Source organism: Psammomys obesus, unplaced genomic scaffold (assembly GCF_907164565.1).
Source record: "Psammomys obesus unplaced genomic scaffold, mPsaObe1.curated_primary_1811, whole genome shotgun sequence".
Lineage (NCBI taxonomy): Eukaryota > Metazoa > Chordata > Mammalia > Rodentia > Muridae > Psammomys > Psammomys obesus.
In genome coordinates this window covers 5,833,638-5,859,660 of record NW_026594377.1, presented here as the reverse complement: position 1 = coordinate 5,859,660, position 26,023 = coordinate 5,833,638, and the positions used below count along the sequence as shown (strand labels likewise).

Genomic DNA, 26,023 nt, shown 5'->3' with positions numbered 1-26,023 from the left:
GTACAACCACTCTGGAAATCAATCTGGCGCTTTCTCAGACAACTAGGAATAGCGCTTCCTCAAGATCCAGCCATACCACTCCTAGGCATATACCCAAAAGAGGCGCAAGTACACAACAAGGACATTTGTTCAACCATGTTTGTAGCAGCTTTATTTGTAATAGCCAGAAGCTGGAAACAACCCAGATGCCCCTCAACTGAAGAATGGATGCAGAAACTGTGGTACATCTATACAATGGAGTATTACTCAGCAATGAAAAATAAGGAAATCATGAAATTTGCAGGTAAATGGTGGGACCTGGAAAGGATCATCCTGAGTGAGTTGACCCAGAAGCAAAAAGACACTCACGGTATATACTCACTCATATAAACATACAATATAGAATAAACCCACTAAAAGCTGTACATCTAAACAAACTAAGCAAAAGAGAGGACCCTAACTAAAATGTTCAATCCCCATCCTGAAAGGCAAAGAGGATGGACATCAGAAGAAAAAGAAAATAGGAAACAACCTCGGAACCTGCTACAGAGGGCCTCTGAAAGCCAGAAGAAAACAGGAAACAACCTTGAAACCTGCCACAGAGGGCCTCTGAAAGCTTCTGCAGTATAGACTGTCAAAGCAGATGCTGAGCCTGATGGCCAACTGATGGGCAGAGTGAATGGAATTTTATGTAAGAAGTGGGAAATAGTAAGAGCTGGAGGGAACGGGAACTCCACAAGCAGAGCAACAGAACAAGATAATTTGAACACAGGGAACTTCCCAGAGACTCCTACTCCAACCAAGGACTATTTGTGGAGATGACCTGGAACCCCTGCACAGGTGTAGCCCATGGCAGTTCAGTGTCCAAGTGGGTTACATAGTAATGGGAAGAGGGACTGCCTCTGACATAATCTGATTGGCCTGCTCTTTGATCACTTCCCCCTGGGGGGGAGCAGCCTTACCAGGCCACAGTAGAGGACAATGCAGCTACTTTTGATGAGAACTGATAGACTAAGATCAGAAAGAAGGAGAGGAGGACCTCCCCTATCAGTGGACTTGGGGAGTGGCATGCATGCAGAAAGGGGAGGGAGGGTGGGATTGGCAGGGGAGGAGGGAGGGGCTTATGGGGGGATACAAAATGAATAAAGTGTAATTAATAAAAAATAAATAAAAGATTTTAAAAAAAAAAAAAAAAAAGAAGAGACTACAAACGGTTCTGGCTACTACATACATAAGATGCTTAAGAAAACATGAACATGAAGTGGACAGCCTTGGTCAGTATAAACTCACAAATGTACTACCAAAGTATAGGCTTTCATTAACCGGCCAACCATTTTACAGTCATCTCAGAAACAACAGCCTGAATGCAAACAAAGAGTGACATTATCTCCACAGATGAAGATGTTGCTGGTCTTGAAGAACCTCATTTAGTGATTAGAAAACTCTCTCAGTAGGCAATGAGTTTTCTCCATAAGCAGGAAGACCTCACTTTTAAAAACAAAACAAAGTGAACAGCAGCAGCATGCACCTCTAAATGCCAGCACTGGGGAGAAAGGAGGTTTCTGGAGCTTGTTGGCTAGTTTAGCTGAACTGGTGCACTCAAGGTCCAGTAAGGGACTGCTTCAAAAAAGGAAACAAACAAAAGAAGTAAATAAGGTGAAAAGTGACTGAGAAAGACATTCAACATGCTGACCTTTGGTTTCTATACATGTACTTACAGATGCATACGCATGCGCGTGTGCCAGTATGCACATTCGAGTGCACACACACACACATCTCATTGTGAAATAAAATCAGTTTTATTGGTTGATACTGGTTTTCAGCAATATTTGTCTTTTAAAATCTGTAAGTACTACTCTACAGGGTTGTTTTTTCAGCTCAACGCTCATTTACAGATGCAACAGTTACAGGCAGCAGCGCCACTGAGCAGCACTGCCTCTGACTGCTGAGACCTCAGTGGGCACAGGACACAAACAGGAAGGCTGTGCTTCCTCTTTCAGGGATACAGGACGACACTAAAGAGTTTAGAAACAGGAAGTGTTTGTCTCTGGCATCCTGCCATCGTCTTAGTCTCAGAACTCTTTACGCCTGGCAACCAGGCAGCAGCCCCTGCTTTAACCACCTACTGTAACTTGCCAACCCTAAACATGCCTACTTTGACTTCCTCTGCCCAACACGCCCTTGACTACACTCAATCCCGTGAGATATCTACCAATAGCAGTCCAAAGGCATTTAAAGTTTTAAGAGAGACTGACTCTTTAACAGAATATACCTGTGATTGATGAACTTTCCAGAGATACAATCCAGGAGATAAGGGGGCGGGGCACAACTAAGCCTTCAGGCTGTCTGAAAGCTGTCCTCTCCAATATCCCTTTTATAGCCACTATTTCCATCTTTTACAACCCAGGACTTTTCCAACCATGGCCCAAACCCACAAGAGAGATAACACCTACCCTGCTTGCAGCATTGTTGAAAAACTAGTGCCAGTCAACCACTTAGCACAGAGCCTGGCCTGTGATCACTAACCTGTCTCTAACTCAAGGTTTACTTTTTCCTTCTTTTGTAATTGAACTGAAGAGTCAAGCCCATAACAAAGAAGCACTAAGATCTGTTCTCTTCACTTACAAGTGGATATTCTATCTCACATTCTTTAGATCAACTATTCTTAAAATGAAACCCAGCATTACCTATAATTAATATATGTTAGTAACAAGCCTCCCCCACTTCCCTCTAAGCCAGAAGCTAGCTCCAATTAACAACTGCTAGCAAATAAAAGTTAGTTTTCTCCAACAGAATTCTCCCCCCCCCCCCCAGGGTATAGAAACCACACTTATGGGCAGAAGACGGCCAACACAAAACAAACCACTGGTATTTTTGATGGATTCTTTTTGTCTTGTAATGCATTGTCTGGGCTTTGGGGACTGTTTTGTTTTGTTTTGAGCTGTGCAGGTCTTTTGCTTATATTAAGGATTCCAGTTTTGTGTTTTCATGAGCTATCTGTATAAAAGAATGTGTGTGTCTGTATGTCTTTCTTGTGCTTTTCCTTTGGCTCTTTTTTTTTCTGTTTTCTCTTATTGTTTTGTTTTGTTTTTTTATCTTATTTACTTATTCTTTAGATGACTGTTTTCTAATGAGAGAAAGAAAATTGTGGATTAGGGTGGGTGAGAAGGTGGAGAAGATCTGGAAAAAGTTGAGAGGAGGGAAACTGTAATCAGTATATATTATATTAGAAAAGAAATTTAATTAAAACAAGATGTTAATAATTTAAAATATTCTTAAAAGATGTAATCAGGTGCCTACTTGTCATCTCAGCATCCAGCAGGCAGAGGCAGGAGGCCTGGATTACTACACAGCTTCAGGTTAGCCTAGGCTATATTTCCAGTTCCAGGCCAGCACGGACTAACCTTAGTGCCAGCAGCGACTAGAAAGCAAGACCCCCCCACCCCAAAAAAAAGTCAGACATGATCAGGGATAATTTACAGAGAAACTATGTATAGGAAATGAGAAAAGCATTTAGAGCACTATTGGTTATCATATACATATAAATTAAAACATAACTACTAGTACAATTAAACAAACACACCACACGTAGTTGGAAGCTTTGATCCTACAGGTATATGTTCGGGTATGTACTCTGAGAAAATAGTAAAAAGAGAAACAACAAACCAAAACATGTTATATCAATACATTTTACTGTGGTGTTTATTACTCACATGCACAAGAAAAAACATGTAACAATGTGGGACTGCTTGGCCCAATATTGTAAAGCAACATAATAAAATGTTTTATGACCAGTAATAATGAAGACTGATTAGATGGTATGTAGTCCAGCCAAGCTTTGAACTCACACTCGACCTGGCTTAAACTCCCATGCACGAGGATTACAGGCATGTGCTGGCACACCAGGTATCAAGATTAATATGGTCTTTAAAAAAATGACGGTTTCTCTGGGTCATGGATGTAGTTGAACAGTACAGCATTTGCTTCGCATATGTCTGATCCTAAGCTTAAGTTCCAGCACTGCAAAATGCATAAAATAAATGTAATAAAATATTGGCTATAACTTATGATCATCTTACAAACTAAAGCAGACTCTCAGCTTTAACATACAACCACACTAGAAAACCCTGATGGTCAGTACATTCCATACACAAAGAAGAAGAAGAAAAAAAAAAAGAGCTAGAGAGCTGCACTCAATTTCTCCTGCCATACAAGACAGGGATCTACTGCTGTCTTCTAATGACAGCTTGGCTCCAGCCCTTACACCCTGTGTCTGAGCACTCTCCTCTCTAACAGGAGAGAGTTTTGGATAAAGCAGCCATCTGACTTAATGTCACTGCGAATGTGGGGCCTTAGCATTATGACATGCTATTCAGCAGACCCAGTTCCAGGCAGCTACTCCTTCCCCCCACTATCCCAAACAAGGATCCTTCTCCTGCCAGACTTCAGTTCCTTGGCCACATCTTGTCACACTCTGCAAGGTTCTGCTACGCATGAGTCCTGCCCTGGGTCCTGGCCTGAGGCTGAGGAATGCTTCTGCTGAGGCTTCTTCCTCTTATCTCATCTGGCTGGCCAGGATGCATTGCTGGCAACTTTTACTCATCCTAAAGGACCCATGAGCATTTATTCATTAGATAATCACTTATTGTTCATTTAACGAATCTGTACTGAACACTCACCTCTGTACTAATTAATGTATAAGCTAGGTTCTAGAGATATAGAAATTAACAAAACAGACTAAACCATCAGCCACCGGAGAGCTCAGAATCAAATGGGGATTGCCTCCATTCACTTAGCAGGGACAACTCCCTTCATCCCAGTACTCCTAAGTTCCAAGAGGTCTTTGAACTCCTATCGCCTTCAAAGCCATGGAGAGACTAAGGTTGGAAGTAAGGAGCTGTAGATATTAACACCAGTCTGTCACTGAATTTCTAGAACGTTTTAAGAGCATGGAGATTGAGAAGACTACAGAATGGACACCATGCTGCCAGCTTTAGTCAGAGAACTCTGGCCTCGAATCTAGAATAGTTCCACAGTAGCTGTGTGATCCTGGAAAACCACTGAGTCTTCCTGTGCCACAATTTTCCCAATTGTAAAACATTCCACTGTCCAGGATGTTGTAAAACCTAAACGAGGTCTAGTGCTTGACAAAGTGGATGAGGTACAGGGTGTAGGCAGCCTCTTCCTTCAATATTTAATCCCATATCCCTTCTCAGAGCAATGCACTTTCATCTCAACTACATTAGTGCCTTCTCTTTAAGTTACCACTACAAATCAGAAAATGGAAACATGCAGATAATGCATGCATCCAGGGACTGAATCAGGAGGATCACAAGATGAGGCCAGCCTGAGTACAGTGCAAGGCCCTACTTGAAAACAAAATAAAAACAAGTATCAGAAAAACCTGTCACATTAGATGTGCCTTGTTTTTGTTTGCTTGTTTGTATTATTTTTGTTTCTAAGACAGGGTAGTGCTATCTGGCCCAAGCTGGCCTAAAACTCCAGGCTCTGCCTCCAGCACACTGGAAACATAGCTCTGTAACACCACAAATAAATTTGCCTCTGTGTTTACGTTAGATCCTTCATAATTCTTCCTTCCCATGACTTTCGAATTTCTCAAATAACTTAAAAAACAAAACAACAACAACAACAACAACAAAAAAAAAACAGACTACCACTAAGTTCATATCCACCTTCCAAGAACATAATTTAGGGCTTGAAATACGGCTGTTACCAAAGCTTTTGGTTAGCATGCAGGAGGCTCTGAGTTTGATAGCCAGCACCACATAAAACTAGATTTTGAGGTTCACATCACTTAAGGAAAGAAAGCAGGAGGATGAGAAGTTAAAGATTATCCTAAGCTACATAGTGAGTTCAAATCCAGTCTGGCCCAAACAAACAAGACTGGTTAAATGAGACTGGCAAGCTGAAATCGCAATGCCTAAAACAGAAAATAGAAAGCAGTAAGTATGCTCAGTAGGCCTCAAAAATTGCCTTTAAAACACTAAACTAAAACAGCGGCAAAATGGGTCTTCAGATGAGGGACTAAGGATAACCTTGCCTCTCGAAAGTGGAGCACAAGCACCTTTACAACTCTGGATAACAACTACCAAATTAAATGCCAAACATAATTGTCAGAATAATTTATCTCCAGTGCCTCATTTTGTGGCAATCATTCACTAGACCGGGGGAAGTAATTCAGAGAGTTCTTTGGGGCCCTGATTGCTTTATTACACTCACCTCCTTCTCTTCCTGATCTTTTCTCTCTTCTTCTCCTTGACCTTTCTTCCACACCTGCATTCTATTTCTTCCCCTTTTCTTCCCCCTCCCTCTCTTCCTCCTCCTCTTCCTCCTCCTCCTGTTCTTTCTTCTTCTTCTGGAACAGAGTTCCACATTTATCCCTGGATTGGCTGTAACTCCATGTGTATGAAACCCGGCTGACTCATACTTGGCGAGCTACCTACCAATGCCTCATAACATGCTGGTGCAGGCATGCACTGCCATGCCTGGCTTCTTTTTAAAGCACACCTGTTTTGTTTTTTTTTGTTTGTTTGTTTGTTTTTTTCTAATGGGAGTCTTTAAAGTTTTAGAGAGGGCAAATCATTTTTATTGTTATGTATTCTTAGAAACAACACTAAATCAAAACACAGGTATATAGATACACGCAAACACTACAATCTCAACCACTGAAAAATTATTTGAGAAGCTAGTGAGATAAATCAGTTGGTAAAGTACTTGCCTTATAAACATATGAACTTAGTTCAACCCCCACATTAAAACGCCAGCACCAAGAATGATGGTGCATGCCTTTGATCCCCACACTCAAGAGGCAGAGGTAGGTAGATCTCTGATTTGGAGGTCAGTCTGGTCTACATCATAAGTTCTAGTACAGCTGGGGCTACACAGAGACCCTGTCTTAAAAAGCAAAACAAACAAAAATGCCAGGCAAGGCACATGCTCTCGTTATCCCAGTGCTGAGGAGGTGATGGAAAGGTGGGGATGGAAAGATCCCTGGGACCCCATAGCCAGCATCCTGGTTTATCTATGTCAAGTGGTGAGCTGCAGGCCAATTTGAGAGGTTATCTCACTCAGAAGGAGATGGATGGTGTTCCTGAGGGTGACATATGAGGTAGTCTGTTGGCCTCCAAATTCATGCTCAAGCGCTTTCACACACTCTATCACCCCCACGCACCCCCCCCACACACACACTAGAAAAAAGGGGAATAGCTACTTGAAGGTTGCATATTGGTTTTCATTAAGAAATTACATCTGTCTTCTGAACCTTCTCTGTATTAAGTATCCATATACTACCATCCAACTTTGTGACTCAAAGCTAATGTAGGACATTAAAAAAAAAAGACAGTAAGATTAAATTGTTGCTAGAAAAAAATAGAAAGATACATAACAAGCACCTAAGCAAAAAAGAAAAAAATCAAATAAGATTTTATATTATATGAAATTAAGTCCACACATCTTCCTGAAAGCTTGGCTGACCTGTACAAGGGCTTAATTACGTCCTATTTGTTAAGCTCAGCGCTGCCCATCAAGGCTCTTTAGGTCTTCATAACACCCCAAATTGTTAACTCGAGTGCCTAGCAACACACTATACCACATACTCAATACATACAAAGGTTCACTCAGCAAGAAAGAAGGAACCAACTGCCGAAAAATCACCTAGATGAAACTCATAAACACTACAGTGGTAGAGAAGGCAGCACCTCCCAACCCATACCCTGGATGCTTCTGCGTATATGAAATTCAAAACACCCAAAACTATTCTCATAGAAATCACACCAGTGGACTGGGAAGGGCATTTATTGGAAAGATGTCTGAAGTTCCACATGTTCAATACCTTAATGCTACTGTGGGTCAAAGTGTCTGCACTTATTAAAATTCTGCAAACTACACAGTTAAAATCTAAATTATACATCAATAAGGAAAAGTAACTGAGCCCTTTAAACCCCACACTAACAGCTGAGGATGTAGCGCAGTAGTGAAGCAGCATAGGATACACCCTTCATCACCATCAAAATTCAAAACAGAAAGTACACCCTGGAGATTAGGCAGAAGTCAACTGGTGGCACCCATAAGCCAGATGCTTGATTTTTTTAAACGGAAAATAGCAACCATGTCTGGTAGAAATCCAAAATTTAAAATAAATCAAAACAAAAACATCAAGTGCAGTTATGTAGCAAAATTTCTACAGTAGCACTCACAAACTTCATTTCAAACAGTAATTGAGGTTGAAAAGATGGCTAACTTTGGGTACATGCTTGCTATGCAAACATAAGAACTGAATGCAAATCCATAGCACCCACGAGAAAAAGCTGGGTATGCATGCCTATAAAATCTAAGCATCAGGAAGTGGAGTCAGAAAGATCTCAGGGGCTCGTCAGCCAGCCACTCTGGCCAAATGATGAACAGGCTCAGTAAGAAACTCTGTTTCGAAAACTAAGGTGGAAAATAATAAAGGAAGACACCTAATGTCAACCTCTGGCCTCCGCACACACAGTAACGAGTGTATCACTCACACACATGCATACACCTGCATTTACACGCCAAACTATTAATGTGTTAGTGATGTATTTAATTTTTCACAACCGAGATTTCAAAATCAGATTATCAAAAGCACAGGAATTTTCTTAACCCACTAATGTGACTAAGACATCACGGTTCAAAAGGTCATACTAGTTTTAAAATGTGTACAGCAATAATGCTGGGCTTTATAAAAGTTTGTCTGATCTAAAATTTAACATTCCAGATCCACAAACAATTGACTTTCAGGCCCTCTCAACTACAAAGCCTGTTTGGAGAGAAACACTGTGGGGACTGGCAGCCACATGGATCCACGTGTATACACACAAAGCTCCTGGCCTAGACAACGCAAGGCAAAATCAAAGACCATGAAAAGCTTCTGTCCACTGAGGCTTTTTACCTCTATCTTTCACTGCTGTTCAAACTATTACAACAATGTTGTCATTTGCAATGTCATAATCAGGGTAAAGTCACTGTTTGTCCATTGAGATAAATGTCTTTTATGTACCACATAAAACTATTGAAAACATCAGTCTCACAGCATCTTGAAAGATCACATGCTTTAATGACCCAAACCCATAACAAGTAAGTTAATTACCACGGCTTCTGAAACACCCAGCTGTGTGTGCTCCAGGCAGGCAGCTAGAAAAAAAAAAATGTCAAGGCTTATAGTCCCACCTAGTTTTAGAAGATGTTATTATGACAAGGCTCTAAGTTCCCCAATGAGCTGCCTGCCACAGCCTATCCAGACCAAACTTAAATAAGATTTTCACGTGCTCTGGACTCCTACAGAATGAAACACAACTTACCTGGAATGACTGGAAAAGGTATGTTCTAGATGCACAAATATTCAACCAAAATCAAACTTCTACCAAGTAAGACACATCACCTAATCTGCTCATTTGTAAATAACTTAAACTTTTTTGCCTTTAGATCGTATTAAACCTCCGTGTCTGCCATCTTGATACAGTTGATAAAATACGTTAGAAGATTACTGAAGATTAGAATGTAAGATAACCCATACCAATGACACACCCTCATTGATAAGCAGCTCTACTGGTTGGCTATAAACAACCATAAATTCTGAGGGTTTGCTCCAAGAAATTTTTATGTATGATTTTTTTCAAGTTTTAAATTATGCTTTCTGGGCACATCATCAAAAAAATAAAAAAGGACTTATTTTCTATCACACACTAAAACAGAACATAAGTAGACGTCACTCTACACCCCCACACGCTGTGCTGGGAGAAACACCACTCCTCCAGCCACTGCAAGAGGTTGGAAACCAATGGAATAAGTTATTATAAATCAAATATACATCATAGCAGAACAAGCACTCCAGAGATTTATCTCAACACTAAGTCAAACTCAAAAAAGTCACTGCATGAAGAGGCCTCTGTATCAAATTAACAACAATAAATGATTCAGAATATAAGGTTTCCGATGGGCCATTTTCCACCCAGTGATACCAGGCAATCTTAATGAGTTGTTCATCTTCTTCAGTCCTGTCATTTTATTTCTAGCCAGTTCTTATTTGTGCTCAACATTAACAAAGCCTTTTCAATATTTTTGCAATCTTTCACTGTTGCATTTTATTGCAATTCCATGATGTGGCAAGACATTATTGGCTTCACCTAATGGCTGAGAAGACAGAAAGGTTAATGCCCTATTCAAATCTACTCTTGAAGCTAATGGTAATTCAGGACTTGCGCTGTAAATGATCACATGATAATTAGCCAGGGTCCACTGGCCCATGGGGTTTTCTAGCAGAGAACCACTCTAAGGGCTTATTATTCTTTTCTGAGTCGCTCAGCTGTCATTTAAACACACGCAGCATTATGTACTTAAGTGATTATGCCCTAAGAGGCCACTCAGGACACTTAATAGAACTGCTCAGTAGATGCTCTTGTTCACCTGGAAGCTGTCTCCTACTGAACTTTCACTCCTGCGGTTCTCAAGCAACTTCTAACCATACCGCCACTGAAGAAAGAAGGTCACTCTACCGAGATGACCAAAGGGTATGGGAGCAGACCTGGAAAGGGACTTGTTAGTAAACATCAAATACAACTAAAGGGTTGGGGACACAGCTCAATTGTAGAGTGCCTCATATGCTCATGAGGTTAAGGGTTTTAACCCCAGCATGAGTGAAATGGGGAGGGCAGCCCATACTCAAGCATATGGTAGTGTTAATAGTTTCAATGTCCACATTATTAAATACCCACAAGGAATTTCAGAAGAACTCAAAACCCCAGGGGCCCTGGTAGAGAATCAGTACCTTAGTGATCCACCGTGGCTGGCAGAGCTATAACCATCCACAGGTGTCAAGGGAAAAGAAGCACAGCTACCAACTTACTACATAAATGAATAGGTGCTGTGAAGAGCAACTACTCATCAAGGTTTTCAGAGTACAGCCTATGAAAGGTACAGGCACAAGGTTTCATGCTGCACACTCAATATACGTATTATCTGAAACACGGGTTCTAAAACAGGCTGATTATTCAACAGGACCTGCCGCACCTCTTTATCTTTGACAAAATGTCTTCCCTGGAAATCCATGCTCCTCACATGATGGTCTGATTACAAATTCTACTACAAAACTAGCTATAATCATGCACACTACATAATACATACATATATTTCACTCTACAGAAATACCTGTGACCTTACTAAAAGTGAGATTATTAAGGCTCATGTATTAACCTTTTAATTGACTCACCTGTGTCAATTAACTACTTACTTCCCAAGTGTCCAATTAACCCTAAAGGAGCTAACGAAACAGTTTCTAAATCTACAAAGCCAAGAAACAGAATGAGGACTCAAGGTCCAGCCATCACTCTGATGTCATCCTCACTGCTCCCCATCTTAAGCAGGTCCATCTGCACGTGTTCACTGAAAGAAAACATATGGAGCATTTGTGCTTCCCTGATAGCCAAGCAACCACAGATTGAGCATTTCCATATTAGAAATGTACCCAGAAGAATGCAATCTGGAGGGGCTGGAAAGATAGGTCAGATAAAACTGCCACCAAACCTAGTCTTTAAATACCTGGGACCCATGAAGGGCAAGGAGGAAACTGACTCTAAAAACTGTTCTCTGTCCGAATGTGCACCATGGCATACACACTCATTCACACATCTACACATACACACAATAAAATAATTAAGCAGCCTGGGATAAAAAGGTAAACAGAAAATACACCAACAACAAAGTGTTTATACAAGTTAATAACAAACTTAGTCCCGTACCTATTATTTATTAAACTTTTCCTCTCATACCCCTATAAACCCACATTCCACAGTAACTTTTTACATTACAATTTAGAACTCAACACATTTCACAGAACATGGACGCTTTCTAGAACTTATTTCCTAATCTATTCTTTAGCCTTGAGATGGTATTTAGATGTGAACAAAACTTTCTAGTTTCTTTCTAGATGATTTATTTAAATTATTCCACTAATTGGTTACTATCCATTCCTAAAAAGCCCAGGCATGGTGGCACATGCCTTTAATCCCAGCACTCAGGGAGGCAGAAGCAGGATTGCTGTATTCGAGGCCAGCCTGGTCTACAAAGTGAGTCCAAGCCAGCCAAGGCTACACAGAGAAACACTTTCTGGAAAAAACACAAACAGCAGTGCCTAATGACAGGCAGATGTCAATCCCCATTGGCACCTCCTTCATGCCTAAACCCAGCTTCCTTGAAGCTCACATTCTCTCACTCTTAGTGGAATAGCTGATGGCATCAATCATTGCTACTTGTTTACCAATGGCTTTTTAAAAACCTAAACCACAACTCTCCACTATACCACAACATCTGACAGGTTTTGAAAAATATACAGATCCAGACAGAGCAAAAACTCCTGAGTACTGGGATTAAAGGCACGCGTCGCCACAACCACCCAGCCCAAATAACATTTCTAATGTGGGTAACTGCAACTCCTCCCCCTTCTCTCAATTATCTATCCATGTATTCTCCTCTGTTTCATTAATCTGAAAGGATGACAGAAATGTAGGACACATCTAGTCACTCAGCCCAGCCTGCGTGACTCAAACCTGTCAATCTGGTGGTGGTTTCTTCTGCCGATCTTATGGCAAGAGCTATACTCATCATCTCCATACGAAAGTGGCTGAATGTGACTTAAGAAAATCACACAACCATTCTAGCTGATTGTTATGACTTCAAATCTCAAATGAGCTCTCAGAAGGATATTTCTGCTTTCTGTATTTCATGAGCAAATTCACTTCTGTCCTTTCCAAAATGATAAGTCAGCATTGCTAGTCTCAAAATCTCCACTATCTCTTTTCCCCATCTTCGTCTAGGCTGGTAATTTACTAGCCTTATCCCCCATTTTTATAAATAGAGGCAGGCTGACAGAACTTTCCACCACCCAAGCATCCAAACCTTAAACCTATAAACATGTCTGCATTTCCTCTGGTTCAACAGTAGAACAACTTTTCTTGTTTCCATTCCAGGTAAACTCTTGTACTTTATTTCAGATCTTAACCTTTATCAATTTTGTTAAGATTTTCCCAATTATAACCTTCTCTCAGTCTCCTTCCTTTTGTTTTCACCAGCCTCTGCATCTCTATGGGTCATTCTGTCATAGAAACTTGCTTTAAAATGCTAACGTTAAGAAACAATCTCTCTATTACCCTCCTCGGCCTCTTCAACCAGCACATTTCTCTTGGATTTCAGAGCAAAATGCTCTGAATGAGCAGTCTGTGATTTCTGCAGTCTCCTCAGTCCACTCCAATCAAGTTCTCATTCTTACCATCACATCCAAAGAGCTTTTCAGGGTCATTATCAACTAGTATGATCCTGTATACACCATTCCCCCACAGAACATTCTGAGTACAGTAAGCACTAATCAGACAAGACAGCAGATAATCAGCATGAATTGAGACTGTGCGAGGTAAACTGCCGAGTAGTAACAGCCACCCTGATGACGCTACCTCAGCCAATGTCAATTCACTCTCCACTTTCCAGGCCTGTCACCAACACCCAGCATTCCTCCTCTAAACCTAGCATCCACCTGGCTTCCCGCTATAAAACTGGCAACTCATTTGCTCATCCAAACGATAGAATACTCCAGACTGCCACTGATTATCCTTCATTCTTTTTTTTCCTTTCATTCTCTATATAGTGACTTACATTGTACCTAGGTGCTAAAGCTGTGAAATCTGATCCTTTTCCAGCACAGAATAAAAACTCTGAATAGGCCAAGAATCAATCTTATCATGCATAAACACTTTTAAGCATACAAACTATTAATCAAGCCTTATATGACTCACGTTTTGTTTAAACAGCTCCCAACACCTTGTCAGCATCACTCAACAACACTTCAAAAAAAGAACTACTAATCCCCAATCTCTACTACCTCCAAAATTGGACCCCGATCCCACATCTTTATTATCTGATACAACACACAAATGTCAGCTCCACTGCTCATGCTATCCTTGGTAAATCTTTACACCTTTGTGGCAAGCACCAATATCATTGGTCTTACCTCCAAACATCTCCCAAATTTAACCACGATTCAGAACTTCAAGACAAACATCCATTCTCTCAGTTGGCCTACCCCAACAGATACCTAAATGACCTCCTGGGCTGGAGATGGCTTGTGCTGCTCTTCCCACATGGTGAACTACAGTAACTGTCCATAAACCTAGACCCAGTGGATCCAACACTCTTCTGATCTCCTTTGGCACCAGGCATGCATGTAGGGCACAGACATACATGCAGGCAAACACCTAAACACATAAATAAATTTAAAAGAATAAAAATAAGTTACCTTCCAACTTTCTCTGCTGCATCTACAACCATCTTTCACGTAGCAACTTGAAGAAGAAAGTAATGTGTGAAGTCCTACAAATGAAATAAAACCCGGCCTCCTCACCAAATCACTTCATCTGGATCTATTCACTTTCCAGTACCATCTTTCTCCATCCTCTACATTCTCCTCCAACAATAAGCACTTTATGTTGGGCATGGTAGCACATACAATTAACCCCAATACTCAGAGGCAGAGGCCAGCCTGGTTTACCTAGAGAGTTCCAGGACAGCCAATGGCTATGTAGAGAGACTGTGCCTCAACAAAACAAAACAAAACAAAACAAAACAAAACAAAAAAACAAGCTTACTCCCATCACTGTACCTAATATTCCTTCTACTTGGGATATTCTCTGTGTTCATCTCTATAGCACGCTTTACTTTTTTTTTCATTCAGTTTTCTGTTCAAGCGAGTCCTCCTCAGAGCACAGAAATAACTTATCTGGCTTATCTGAGGTTTACTGTTTTTCTGCCCTGCCCCACTCCTCTACAATAACAGAAAGGCTTTCCAGACAGGGACCTTGTCTCCCCGCTAGAAACTGATTGTTAATGGATAGAACACTGCCTGGCACATAATAGACACTCCATAAATATTTAACAAATGATCGACTGAAAACCGGAATTCATCAAGATCAATACTGGCAGTGGAGGAAAAAATGTACAAGGTCAACAGCTCAGAACTGAGAAAGGAAAAGTTGGAGCCATGTGTAGGAAGCAGTGGTGATTATCAACCCTGACCCAACTGACAACCCGTCCAGTCCACATTCAAATCCTAAAAACCTCATATACTCCAGTGAACTGGAGATCCTACATAGCCACAAACCAATCCTGCCCTAGATCACCAAGTTAATGAAACTCCAAGTCAGTATTTACAGTCTGGTCTGTCATAAACCCACTACACTACACGAATGTGCTCCCGAAAGCACACAACACTTACTAAGCCACAATATGGGCCCCAAAGCCTCACGTACTAAGACTCAGATGTTGGGGTGGATCTCCATTCCTCTATAGAAATAGGCGCTCCAAAATCCTAAACATGCTTGACTTTGGTCATGACAATCACCTATCCCTTCATCAAATCTCTTTATAGATAAGCTAGAATATAGGTACTATAGGATTAGAACCATGTCCACACAACAGTAGCCTTTCATGGGCCAGAAACTGCCATCTGCCTGAGAGGTATTACTACATCAATACATCTACACTACCACCTCTTCCATTTCCACATCCACGTCATTTCTACTATCAAGACCACCACCTTTACCATCTCTGTTTTTACTTCAACTACCACTTCCATTTCCACCATTACTACCAGGAGCGCCAGCAGCAGCACCATCATCACCACTATTACCACCACCACCACCACCATCATCATCATCACAGTCTTCTTCATCACCATCATAGCCACCACCATAATCCTCTCCTCTGCCATCATCACCAACACCACCTCCTCTACTACCACCATTATCAATATTACCACCAACACCATTATCAATATCATTCCTCCACTACCACCATTATCACCAATACCACCTCTTCTACCAACACCATTTTCAGTATTACTTCCTCCATCATCACCAACACAAAGTCCTCCACACCACCACCACAATCATCATCATCAATACCACATCTGCTACCTATACCATTATCAGTATTACTTCCTCCATCATCACCAACACCTCCTCTACAATCAATATTATCTTGTATCAGCTCCTCCATGATCATCACTAATACTGCCTTGTCCACATACCACCTTCTCCTATATCATCACCAACACTACCCCCTCCTCTGCCACAATCATCCCCCTGCCACTTCTGTCATCATAACTACTACTTCTTCTACCATCATCATTACCATGATGATCAGTGCTCTTATGCTCTAATGCCACGCCTCCTGCAATATGTCATTCAGATATGAATTTACACCTTACTCCTAGTTTTAACTTAGATTATATTTATCCTAACCTTAAAAAGAAGTCCTTAGGTTAGTGCTCCTATTCCCACCCAAGTCACTTATGTTTCAACTAATCTCAACCAGATTTTACTAGTCTCCTATCTACAAAAACTCGTTATCTAGCCAGTTTCACAAGCTCTAACAGAAGAAAGAACAGCATTATCCACCACCACCACCACCCCCAAAAAACTAAGGGCCCAGAGAAGTTAAAGAAATTGGCCACAGGGCAGTTAAAGAACAAGGCCAAGATCAAATCCAGTCTAAGGGTATACAGCATCATGCTTTTTGTTTTGTTCATTTTTCATAGCACCAGGACTGTGTACCTAGCATAACCCATCAATGTCTGTTAAAATGACAGGGTGTTTTGTTGTTGCTTAACAATTTTAAGATTAGGAAAAAAATTATGCATGTGGGTGTTTTGCCTGCACATATGTCTGTGCTCCATGTGTGGGCAGTGCCCATAGAGGCCAGAAGAAAGTGTCAGGTACCAAGGACTAGAGTTACAGATGGTTTTAGCTGTCATGTGGGTGTTAGAAATAGAACCCAGGTCCTCTGGAAGAACAATCAGTGCTCTTAACCTCTGAGCTGTCTCTCCAGCCTTTAACAGAGGTGTCTAAAATGTCCATTTTTAATGACTGGGCATAGTAAAGTTTGCCTTTAATCCTCTTAGAAGGGAGATTCCGGTGGATCTCTATGAGGTTAAGGCCAGCCTGGTTTATATAGGATTCCAGGACAGAAAAGGCTACATAATGAGATTCTGCTAGCAAAAGTAAAAGTCCACTACTAAAACAAATTTCTGCCAGGCAGTGGTGGCAAATGCCTTTAATCCCAACACTCAGGAGGCAGGCAGATCTCTAAGTTTGAGGCCAGTCTGCTCCACAGAGTAAGTTCTAGGACAGCTAGGGCTACACAGAGAAATTCTGTCTCAAAAAAAAAAAAAAAAATTCAAATAGCTATCTATAAAGAGAATTTTATTTCAATGTCTATGAATATGATAAGAAATTTACAAACCAAAGCACCTTTAGCAAACTTCCGGTGATCTTTTAAGCAATTAAACAAGTCTCTGGTGTTCTCAGTAACTGCACCCTGTGCATGTTTAGACACTTCTGTTCCCCCAGCCAAGCTGTGCTTTGCCAGCTTACATACGTTGATGGATTTGCTCCCCTGCTTATAACAACTGAAATAACATAATTCAAATACATACATATAATCAAAAGAAATGTAAACATAAAAAACACAGTTCTAACACGAGGTATGATGATCAATCCTCATTTAGAAAGACAAATGGGATATGCATTGAACGCATGACAGGAGTCTACCGCAGAAAGCATCTGAAAGACTCTACCTAGCAGTGTTCCAAAGTAGATACCAAGACTCATAACCAAACCTTCGGCAGAGTGCAGGAAATCATATGAAAGAAGGGGAGTTTGATGTGGAAAAGATAGGAGCTCCACAAGGACCTGGGCTTGTGGAGCCCAGGGTCTTTTATCTGGGCACAGGGTCTTTTCTGAGATGGACACTCAACCAAAGACCATGAGAGGATAAAACCTAGAACCTCTGCTCGGATGTGACCCATGATAGCTCAGTAATCAATTGGTTTCCCATAGTAAGGGGAACAAGGACTATTTCTAACAGGAACTCAATGACTGGCTCTTTGACCTCCCCACTTCCCAAGGAAGGAGCAGTCCTGTTAGGCCACAGAGGAGGACTTTGCAGCCAGTCCTGAAGATACCTGACAAAATGGAGTCATATGAATGGGGAGGAGGTCCTCCCCTATCAGTGGACTTGGAAAGGGGCAGGGAGGAGATGAGGGAGGGAGGGTGGGATTGGGAAGGGAATGAGGCATACAGCTGGGATACAGAATTAACAAAATGTAACTAATGAGAATAATAATAAAAAAAAACAGTTCTACATAAATAATGTTGACTGACTCAGAGTAACTTCATCAATGTGAGACTACAAAAAATAATCAGATTAGATGCAGAAGCAACAAGAACTGCATAATTCAAAGACTATGCTGAGATTTCTTTTAAGTGCTCAATTCTTTCACTGAACAAAAAAGACATAAAGTTGGGAGGGGACTGTGTTGAGTGAGCTCTGGGTGAAGGTAGAGGCAGGAAATGGGAACAGAAGTGATCATGTTTCATTTCATACATGAATGGAATTCTCAAGTGTAAGGAAAACATTTAAGCTGGAAAAGTGTACTTGATGCTGCTTATGGCTATGCAACAAAACATGGCCGTCTCCAATGAGGTGATCACACTTCCTTTTAAAACGAAAGACCGATATTCAAGCTCACATCTACACATTTTGATTAAATAAAATAAAATATGTGATCAATGTATTTTTGAAATGATTTCATTTTAATCGCTTTTGTTTTGCTTCCTTTTGTTTTTCGAGACAGAGTTTCTCTGTGTATCCCTGGCTGTCCTGAAACTCTGTAGACCAGGCTGGCCCTGAACTCAGAGATCTGCTAATACCTATCTTACGTAATTTTGGAATATGGGAACCTAGAGATTCTCCTGAGTGCTGAGATTAAAGGCAAGCACCTTCTCCATCATCACCCTTTAATAGCTTTTTGTTGGCTTAAGCAACTTAAAATTTTTTCTTTTTAAAATGTTTTAAATATTTGTTTTTATTTTATGAGTGTGTGCCTGCACATGTGCACCATGAACATACCTGGCTCCCACGGAGACCAGAAGAGGCTCTCAGATGCCCCGGAACTGCAGTTCCAGACAGTTGTGAGCTGCCATGTTGGTGCCGGAAACTAGACAAGTGCTCTTCACCGCTGAGCTATTTCTCCATTCCCTTGAAAGCTTTAACTGCCAACAGACCTGGCAGCATGTGAGTCCTTTTGGTAGTACCAACATGTAAAACACACTTGTAGCACTTCGCATGCAATCTGGTCTATACCAACAGGCAAATCATGCTGAACTTTGGACAGCACTGGGCTCCTGCTGAACACTTTCAGTGTTTATTACCAAGAACTGATTTCAAAGCTCTCATGGAAAAAAAAAAAATGCTCATTTTAAATTCTGCTCCAGTTCTTAAAGAAATGAGATATTCTTGTCCCAAACAATTTTCATGAATTGCTTAGAATTCCTGCACTTGAGACTCTCAGTCAGGTCTTTAAATCTGCAGGCTCCAGTGATAGCATTCTAATACAACTGGAGCCTGCAGACGAATGTCTGCAGTGTCAGAGTGAATGAGCACTTGTTTACAGCAGCCCTTTTTGCCATCACCCTTTGTCTTTCACTCTTTGTTATTACTTTTGTTTTCCACACTTACATCAAGTGAAAAACACTTATTTTTAGCAAGCCAAACATACCCCGAAGTTGAAAAGTCAAAATGTATGGAACAAAACTACAAATTTAACAGAGAAGGAAATGGTGAAAAATAAATTGAAATGTTTTAGATACTTCAAAAAATAGTAACACCTACCTATCTTAGGTAACTTTGGAATATGGGAAATTTTCTTTTCTGTTGTAAAGGTCCTGGTATGTCCTTTCCCCTTTGGGGTGCAGGGGTCTAAACCAGGGCTCTGCACATTTGAGGCAAGCATTCTACATGAGAACTATACATCCCAGTCAATATTTCTTGATTTTTAAAATCTCTTTATAGGGACTAGGAATACGACTCAATAGGTAAATGTTTGTTACATAAACATGAGGACCTTTTTGATCCCTATCATCCATAGAAAAGAAACAAGGGACGAAAGGAAGGACGGGGGGTGGGGGGGGGGGAGAGTGCGACAAACAGGAAGAAATACATGCATAATTCCATCACTGAAAAAGCAATGACAGAGTGATCTCTGGGGCTTGCTGGCCACACAAACTAGCTCCAGGTTCAGTGAGAGACTTTTTCAGCAGCTAGGAATTCTTGGTGTGCAAGCACAAGGACCAGAGTTTAGATCCTAGCACCCCAGTGTGAAGCCAGGCATGGTCCCATGTATTCCTACAACACCTGAACTGAGAAGGGTGGGGAAGGGGATTGCTGGATCCCAGCCTAAGCAAAAAGGACAAGCTCCAGGTTCAAGAAGAGACCCTGCCTCAGAAGGCAGAGTGATACAGCAAAATATTCAATATGCCTGCCTCTGGCCTGCATGAGCACACACACATACACGCACGTACCATGAATATACACCACATACACACACAAATGTGAAGAACAATAAAGACACCAGTATTGACCACTGGCACACACAAATAGAATAATGCATGCCTTACATAGCACTAAAAATATCAACTGAGATCCACAGCACACATGTAACGCACAGTACATTGTTGGCAATACACCTGATTAAAAACTCTGCCTCAATAATGTTCACATATACAACCACATATTTATACTTTTTGTATGTAAGGTCTTTGTTGGTTTTGGTTTTTTGAGACAGGGTCTTACTATGTTTCCCTCTGTTCGGGGCACAAAGATTCTTGCGCCCACAGATCACTAGAGAAACCAGGAACATTAAACACACAGGTGAAGGAGATAAATTTCCCAGAATGCTTATCCCAGGTGCTTCCTCCCTAGACCATTATCTGTAGCTCCCTGTTAAGCCCATCCTCAAGGCAGGGGCCACATGGACTTTAGGTACCACTGACCATTAGGCTGTCTTGGTCAGCCCACACTAGATTCTAGGCCTTTAAGCTACAGAACCCACCCTCGTGGTCACATGTACTTTGTAAGGGTATTTCTAAGTAGTCACACCCTAAGCTTTATCGTGTAGCTGGTATGAGTGTGATTGCTGCCTGAAAACTTTCCCAAATTGCACCGTGTTTTAGATGTGCTAACAGTGAACCGCCTGGCATTAGCCTCCCCAAGATCCTACCCAGGTTGACACCCGCAGGGTCCCCTCAGCGAGCCTTGAACTCATGACCCTCCCATTTCAGCCTCGCTCACACAGCAGTTCTCAACCTGTGGGTCGCACATCACTTATGTACATTATAACTCATAACAGCAGGAAATTTACAGTTATAAAGCAGCAATGGAATAATTTTATGGTTGGGGGTCACCATAACATAAGGAAGTGTGTTAAAGGGTTGCAGCATTAGAAAGGTTAAGGACCACTGCATTAGTATGCTAGCCATGTATCATACAGAGTATCTCAGGCAAGCACCACAGTGCTTGGCTTGCTAAGAGTTCTTAAAGCAGCGAGGAAGGAGCAAAAGCGTGCGTGGATCTTCAAAGAGGGTGCAAAAGTTCGTGTATATTCTCCTGCACCTTCCTTCAGGAAAAGCTTAGGGGCTCAGAAGTGCCTACGACTCCCATGCAACAGCCGGCTGCAGGTTGGTTTTCTCTATTCCCTACATTTATGATCTTTATAAAGTCTGCAAAGGAAGAGTCCCCAAATCCAGACATGTGGTAGCACATTTCAGCCAGTTAGAAGGAAGTCACAGTGAAATACCAGCTTCCCTTTAATCTCTCCTTCAAAATCTATATTACTGTAAATTTGTTCAGCTCAAATTATTCACTAAGTTTGAAATATATGAAACAAAACAGCCAATCTCAAAGTTTAAAAATATCTAACAAAAAAGCCAACACGAATACCAAGAGAGAAGAAAAAAAATCAAAATTAAGGAAACCTGATATAGCCCTATTGCTTATACAATATGTAAGAGACTCTTCCTTCTTTGGAAGGAAATCTACAAATTACTCACTCCCTCATTCTGACTCAAAGTTAACAACCTTCACCTTAAATAGCTATCACAGTGTTTTCAGCGTGTGGATTGAGGAGACCAAGGGGAAAAGGACCTCAAACTAGAAGTCAGGTGAAACAGGGTTACAGTCTTGCTCCGTCACCAGCTGACTGGGAGCCAGCTGGCCCAAACACCCTAAAGCAAGCACTGGGGCTTCGGGAAACACACGACCCCAAAGTCGCTAGTCACTGTGCTGCTCTGAGCTTTGCTTCTAAGTCAGCAGCTCAGAAAAAGGAGTTCATCTTGCAAAAGATCGAACTGTTTGTCTAATGAGAAAGTCAAGCAACGACAGCAAATATTTGCAGTCTACACCGTTCTGTCCCCACTAGAAAAACACAGTACTCAGAGCAGCTCAGTGTCACCAGGCAACCACTTCAAACTTCAGTTTAACCTTCCTGAGGCCACCAGACATCGCCACCACACTGCCCCTTTCCTTAAAAATGCACTGGACTGGACAAGAAATTTTAAACAAAAAGGTACAGACAAGAATAATCAAAACACAGTAAAGAGAAGTTTAATTCATCTATAAAGACTTATTCTAGAGTTCACTGAAAAATACTTGTTACAGAAAGAGAGGCTTGATTTCATCGATTCTATTTCCAAAATGCACTTTTACAACACAGACTTTTCAGTGGACTATAGGGATTTTGTAAACCAGAATAGTCTTAAGCTAAAGAGATACCCTTCCCCCTCTAAAGCAAAGCTATAGAATGGAACAAGGCCACCGCACACAACTCTTAGAATGTGCTGTGGGGGTAAGCAATGCGCACAGAAGTCATCCTGGCAAGTGGTCTTTCTCCAAGGCCATGACTAATAAGATTACGGCTGGAAAGTAATCGTTATTAAAAGAAACCTGAGAGGTGTTCTCACTCCTAACAGGCAGTATTCCCACCATCAGAACTGCTATGGACTACAGGAAGGACTGACCTCATATTTAGACTCTAAGGCCTGCACATCTTTAGCAACTTCCCTCCATGTGGACACTATGCGTTAAAGAAAATCTGTCCTCGCTCTGCTAGGTAGGTACAGAGCATAGTGACACTCATGCACATCAATAAAGAAAAAGCACAGCAAGCAACAACAACTGCAACAAAACAAAGCAATGCCTCCTGAAGCCAACAGCAGCTTAAGTGTGGAGAAACTTCCAGAAGGAGATGACAGGTAGCGACCTTCTCTCAACTCTTGACATAATGCCAACACATTCCTCCACACTAAAACAAAATGTTCCTCCAGACTTTTGAAGATGGCATAGTGGGCAAAGGAGTTGCTATGTAAGCATAAAGCCTTGAGTTCAAATCCCCAGAACCCACAGAAAGCCAGGTACAGTAGTGTGGCTGTAATCTCCAAGTTCCAGCAGCAGAAACAGGAGAATCCCTGAAAGATTGCTGCCCAGCTAACCTGGCATGCTGAACAACAAAGTGGAAGGCAAAAAATGACACTCATTTGTTGTCCTCTGATCTCTACATGTATACCATAGCACACATGACCCCACACACACAGATAGATAAATAAATAATGTCCATTAGGCATATGAACTCATCTCCCTTGGTCACAACTCCAAAACTGATGGTGGATTTTCTAACCTCATAAATGAGAGGTCCAAGCAAAGTCTGAAGAGAATAGTTAAAAGAACACCAGGAGGCTTAGCTTTGCCCAGCTAACACTCCACATTAAGCAGATGGCACGTGACATACTACACAACGGAACTCAGGCTCCATTCAAACATAAGACAGCATATTCCAGCCAGTCAGTGCCATGAAACATGATGCTCCGACCTTACTTGTACAGGTAGATTTTAAAAACTGTTCTAGGGACTGGAGGGATGGCTTAGCAGTTACGAGTATTTGCTTATTCTTCCAGAAAACCATAGCTTGGTTCTCAACACCCATGTCAAGTAACTCACAAGCACCTCTAAGTCCAGCTCCAGGCATGGCAAGCACGTGAACATACAAATGTGGCAAACACTCACACAAACACAGACATATAAATTAAAATAAATCTTTTTTTTTTTTAATTGTTGTAAGTTTTCTCTGCTGCCCTTAAAACACAGTATCCCTACTGAAAGTGTCCCAACATTTTAAATGGTGATAGGGCATCACTGCCCAGAACTGAGATGCATGTATTCTTTGCGCAACCAATTCCACTTTCAGGAGTCCAGCCTGTGTAATTCTTGCACACAAATGTTTAGACGCCCATTCACTGCAGCAATCCATAAGAGGGAAGCATTATACACAACCCATTACCATAAGAAACACAAAAGAACAAGCTATTCTTTTCAGTAGGAGAAAAAGAAAAAGCAAAGTTGCTGAACAATTACAGAATAAACATACTCAAAATTTAGATTTTGTGCATGCCTGTCCTGCTCTCACATACCTGAATCAATGAATGAGTAATAGGCTGAAAGGATCTCTCTCAGAGAACAGAAGCTCCCCTTTTCAGGAAGGAAAGGGTGGACGTGGGGAATGGTCACAGAAAAGGGCCTGTCCTAGACTCTGTTCTATTGCTGAGAAGAGACACCATGACCATGCCAAAATTATACAGGAAAGCATTTAACTGGGGCTTGCTTACAGTTTCAGAGGTTTAGTCCATTATCATCATGGTGGGAATGATATGAAGGCAGACATGGTGCTGGAGAAATACTTGAGACATACCTACATCCTGATCCTCATGCTGAGAGAGCACTGGGCCTGGCTTGGGTTGGATTTTTCAAACCTGAATGATACACTTCTTCCAACAAGGCCACACTTCCTAATCTCCCTAATCTTTTCAAATAGTTCCACTCCCTGGAGACTAAGCAATCACATATATGAAACTATGAGACCCCCCCACCCCATGAGAATGGGGGCCATTCTCATTCAACCATCTCAGGGCCTTTTTTAATAAGGGACTTATCTTTTTTGCTTTTTTCTTTTTTTCTTTTTTTTTTTTTTTTGCAACATCCTTCTATGCCACCTAAAACATTTAAATATTTATATAACATCTATAAGATATTTGTTCTCTATGAAAAATAAGATGCTACATCAAATTTTGGCTAAATTCCTGACTTACTTAAAGAGGACACTCAAATAATAAGGAATTAAAGAATGTTAGGAGTCAAAAACATCCTTTGTAGACTTTATCCTTCAAAGGAATAAAGAAGAACTGTGGGCTGCATGAAGCAGGAATTATAAAGAATGACAGTGTTGTCACAAAAGAAGGAGCATTACTCAGAGAGAGAAAGGATGTGTCTCAGATCTGCAAAGACATAAAAGGTACTGAAATCAGGAACACCATTAAAAAGATGCAATCATCCAAGTGTCCCTTAGAAATAAAATTTCAACAATGAATCTTTTCACACAGGATCAAACTGCATGCTGTGTGGGAATGTGCTTTTGGATCAGAAAACAACGTGCACATGAGTGGTGTGGTTTTGGCTCTCACCTGTACGTTCTCTTCTGTGACCTGAATCTCTGCGGTGTAAACATAATCAATCAGCATCCTCAGGGTCCAGCCGTCCACCTCTTTTATCCGAACTCTCTTTGCTCGGCTCTCGCTCATCTCACCTACAACACCAAAGAGTGAAGTTACAATGGGAGGCCGCTGTGGAAAGACCAACACCAAGATAGGCTGATCCATCTGCCTGCCACTCACTCAATTAGACAGGCAACAGGATCTGCCAAGTTTTGCAGGCCTCAGCCACTCCCCTATAAGTCCTGAGCAAACTACAGACTGTACTTCTGCATCTGCACCTGAAGATAACATAGCAAGAATGAAATGCTCTGCATCCAGCTGCCTGGACAGCATCCCTCACTGTCTGTGCTGCTGAGCAGGGTTCCTTGATAAATTCCTCTCAGGTTTTGTTTTTTAATTTTTGTTTTTTTTAAAGACAGGGCTTTTCTATGTAGCCCTAGCTATCATGGAACTGGTCTTCATCTCAGAGATCTACCTGCTTCAGCTTCTCAAGTGCTAAGGCCTGGGCATTTTATTTTTAAATTTTCTTTCTGACTTTTAGGGGTGTGTGTGTGTGTGTGTGTGTGTGTGTGTGTGTGTGT

General features: G+C 41.3%; 1 protein-coding gene across 1 annotated transcript in view; it reads right to left on the bottom strand.

Annotated features, from left to right (window-relative positions):
* Positions 1-26,023, bottom strand: part of Klhl2 (kelch like family member 2) — a 104,128-nt gene that overhangs the window by 55,324 nt on the left and 22,781 nt on the right. Inside the window, exon 3 of the mRNA XM_055618806.1 lies at positions 25,413-25,534. Within this exon, the coding sequence (XP_055474781.1) occupies positions 25,413-25,534 (122 nt within the window). The remainder of the gene's footprint in view (positions 1-25,412; positions 25,535-26,023) is intronic.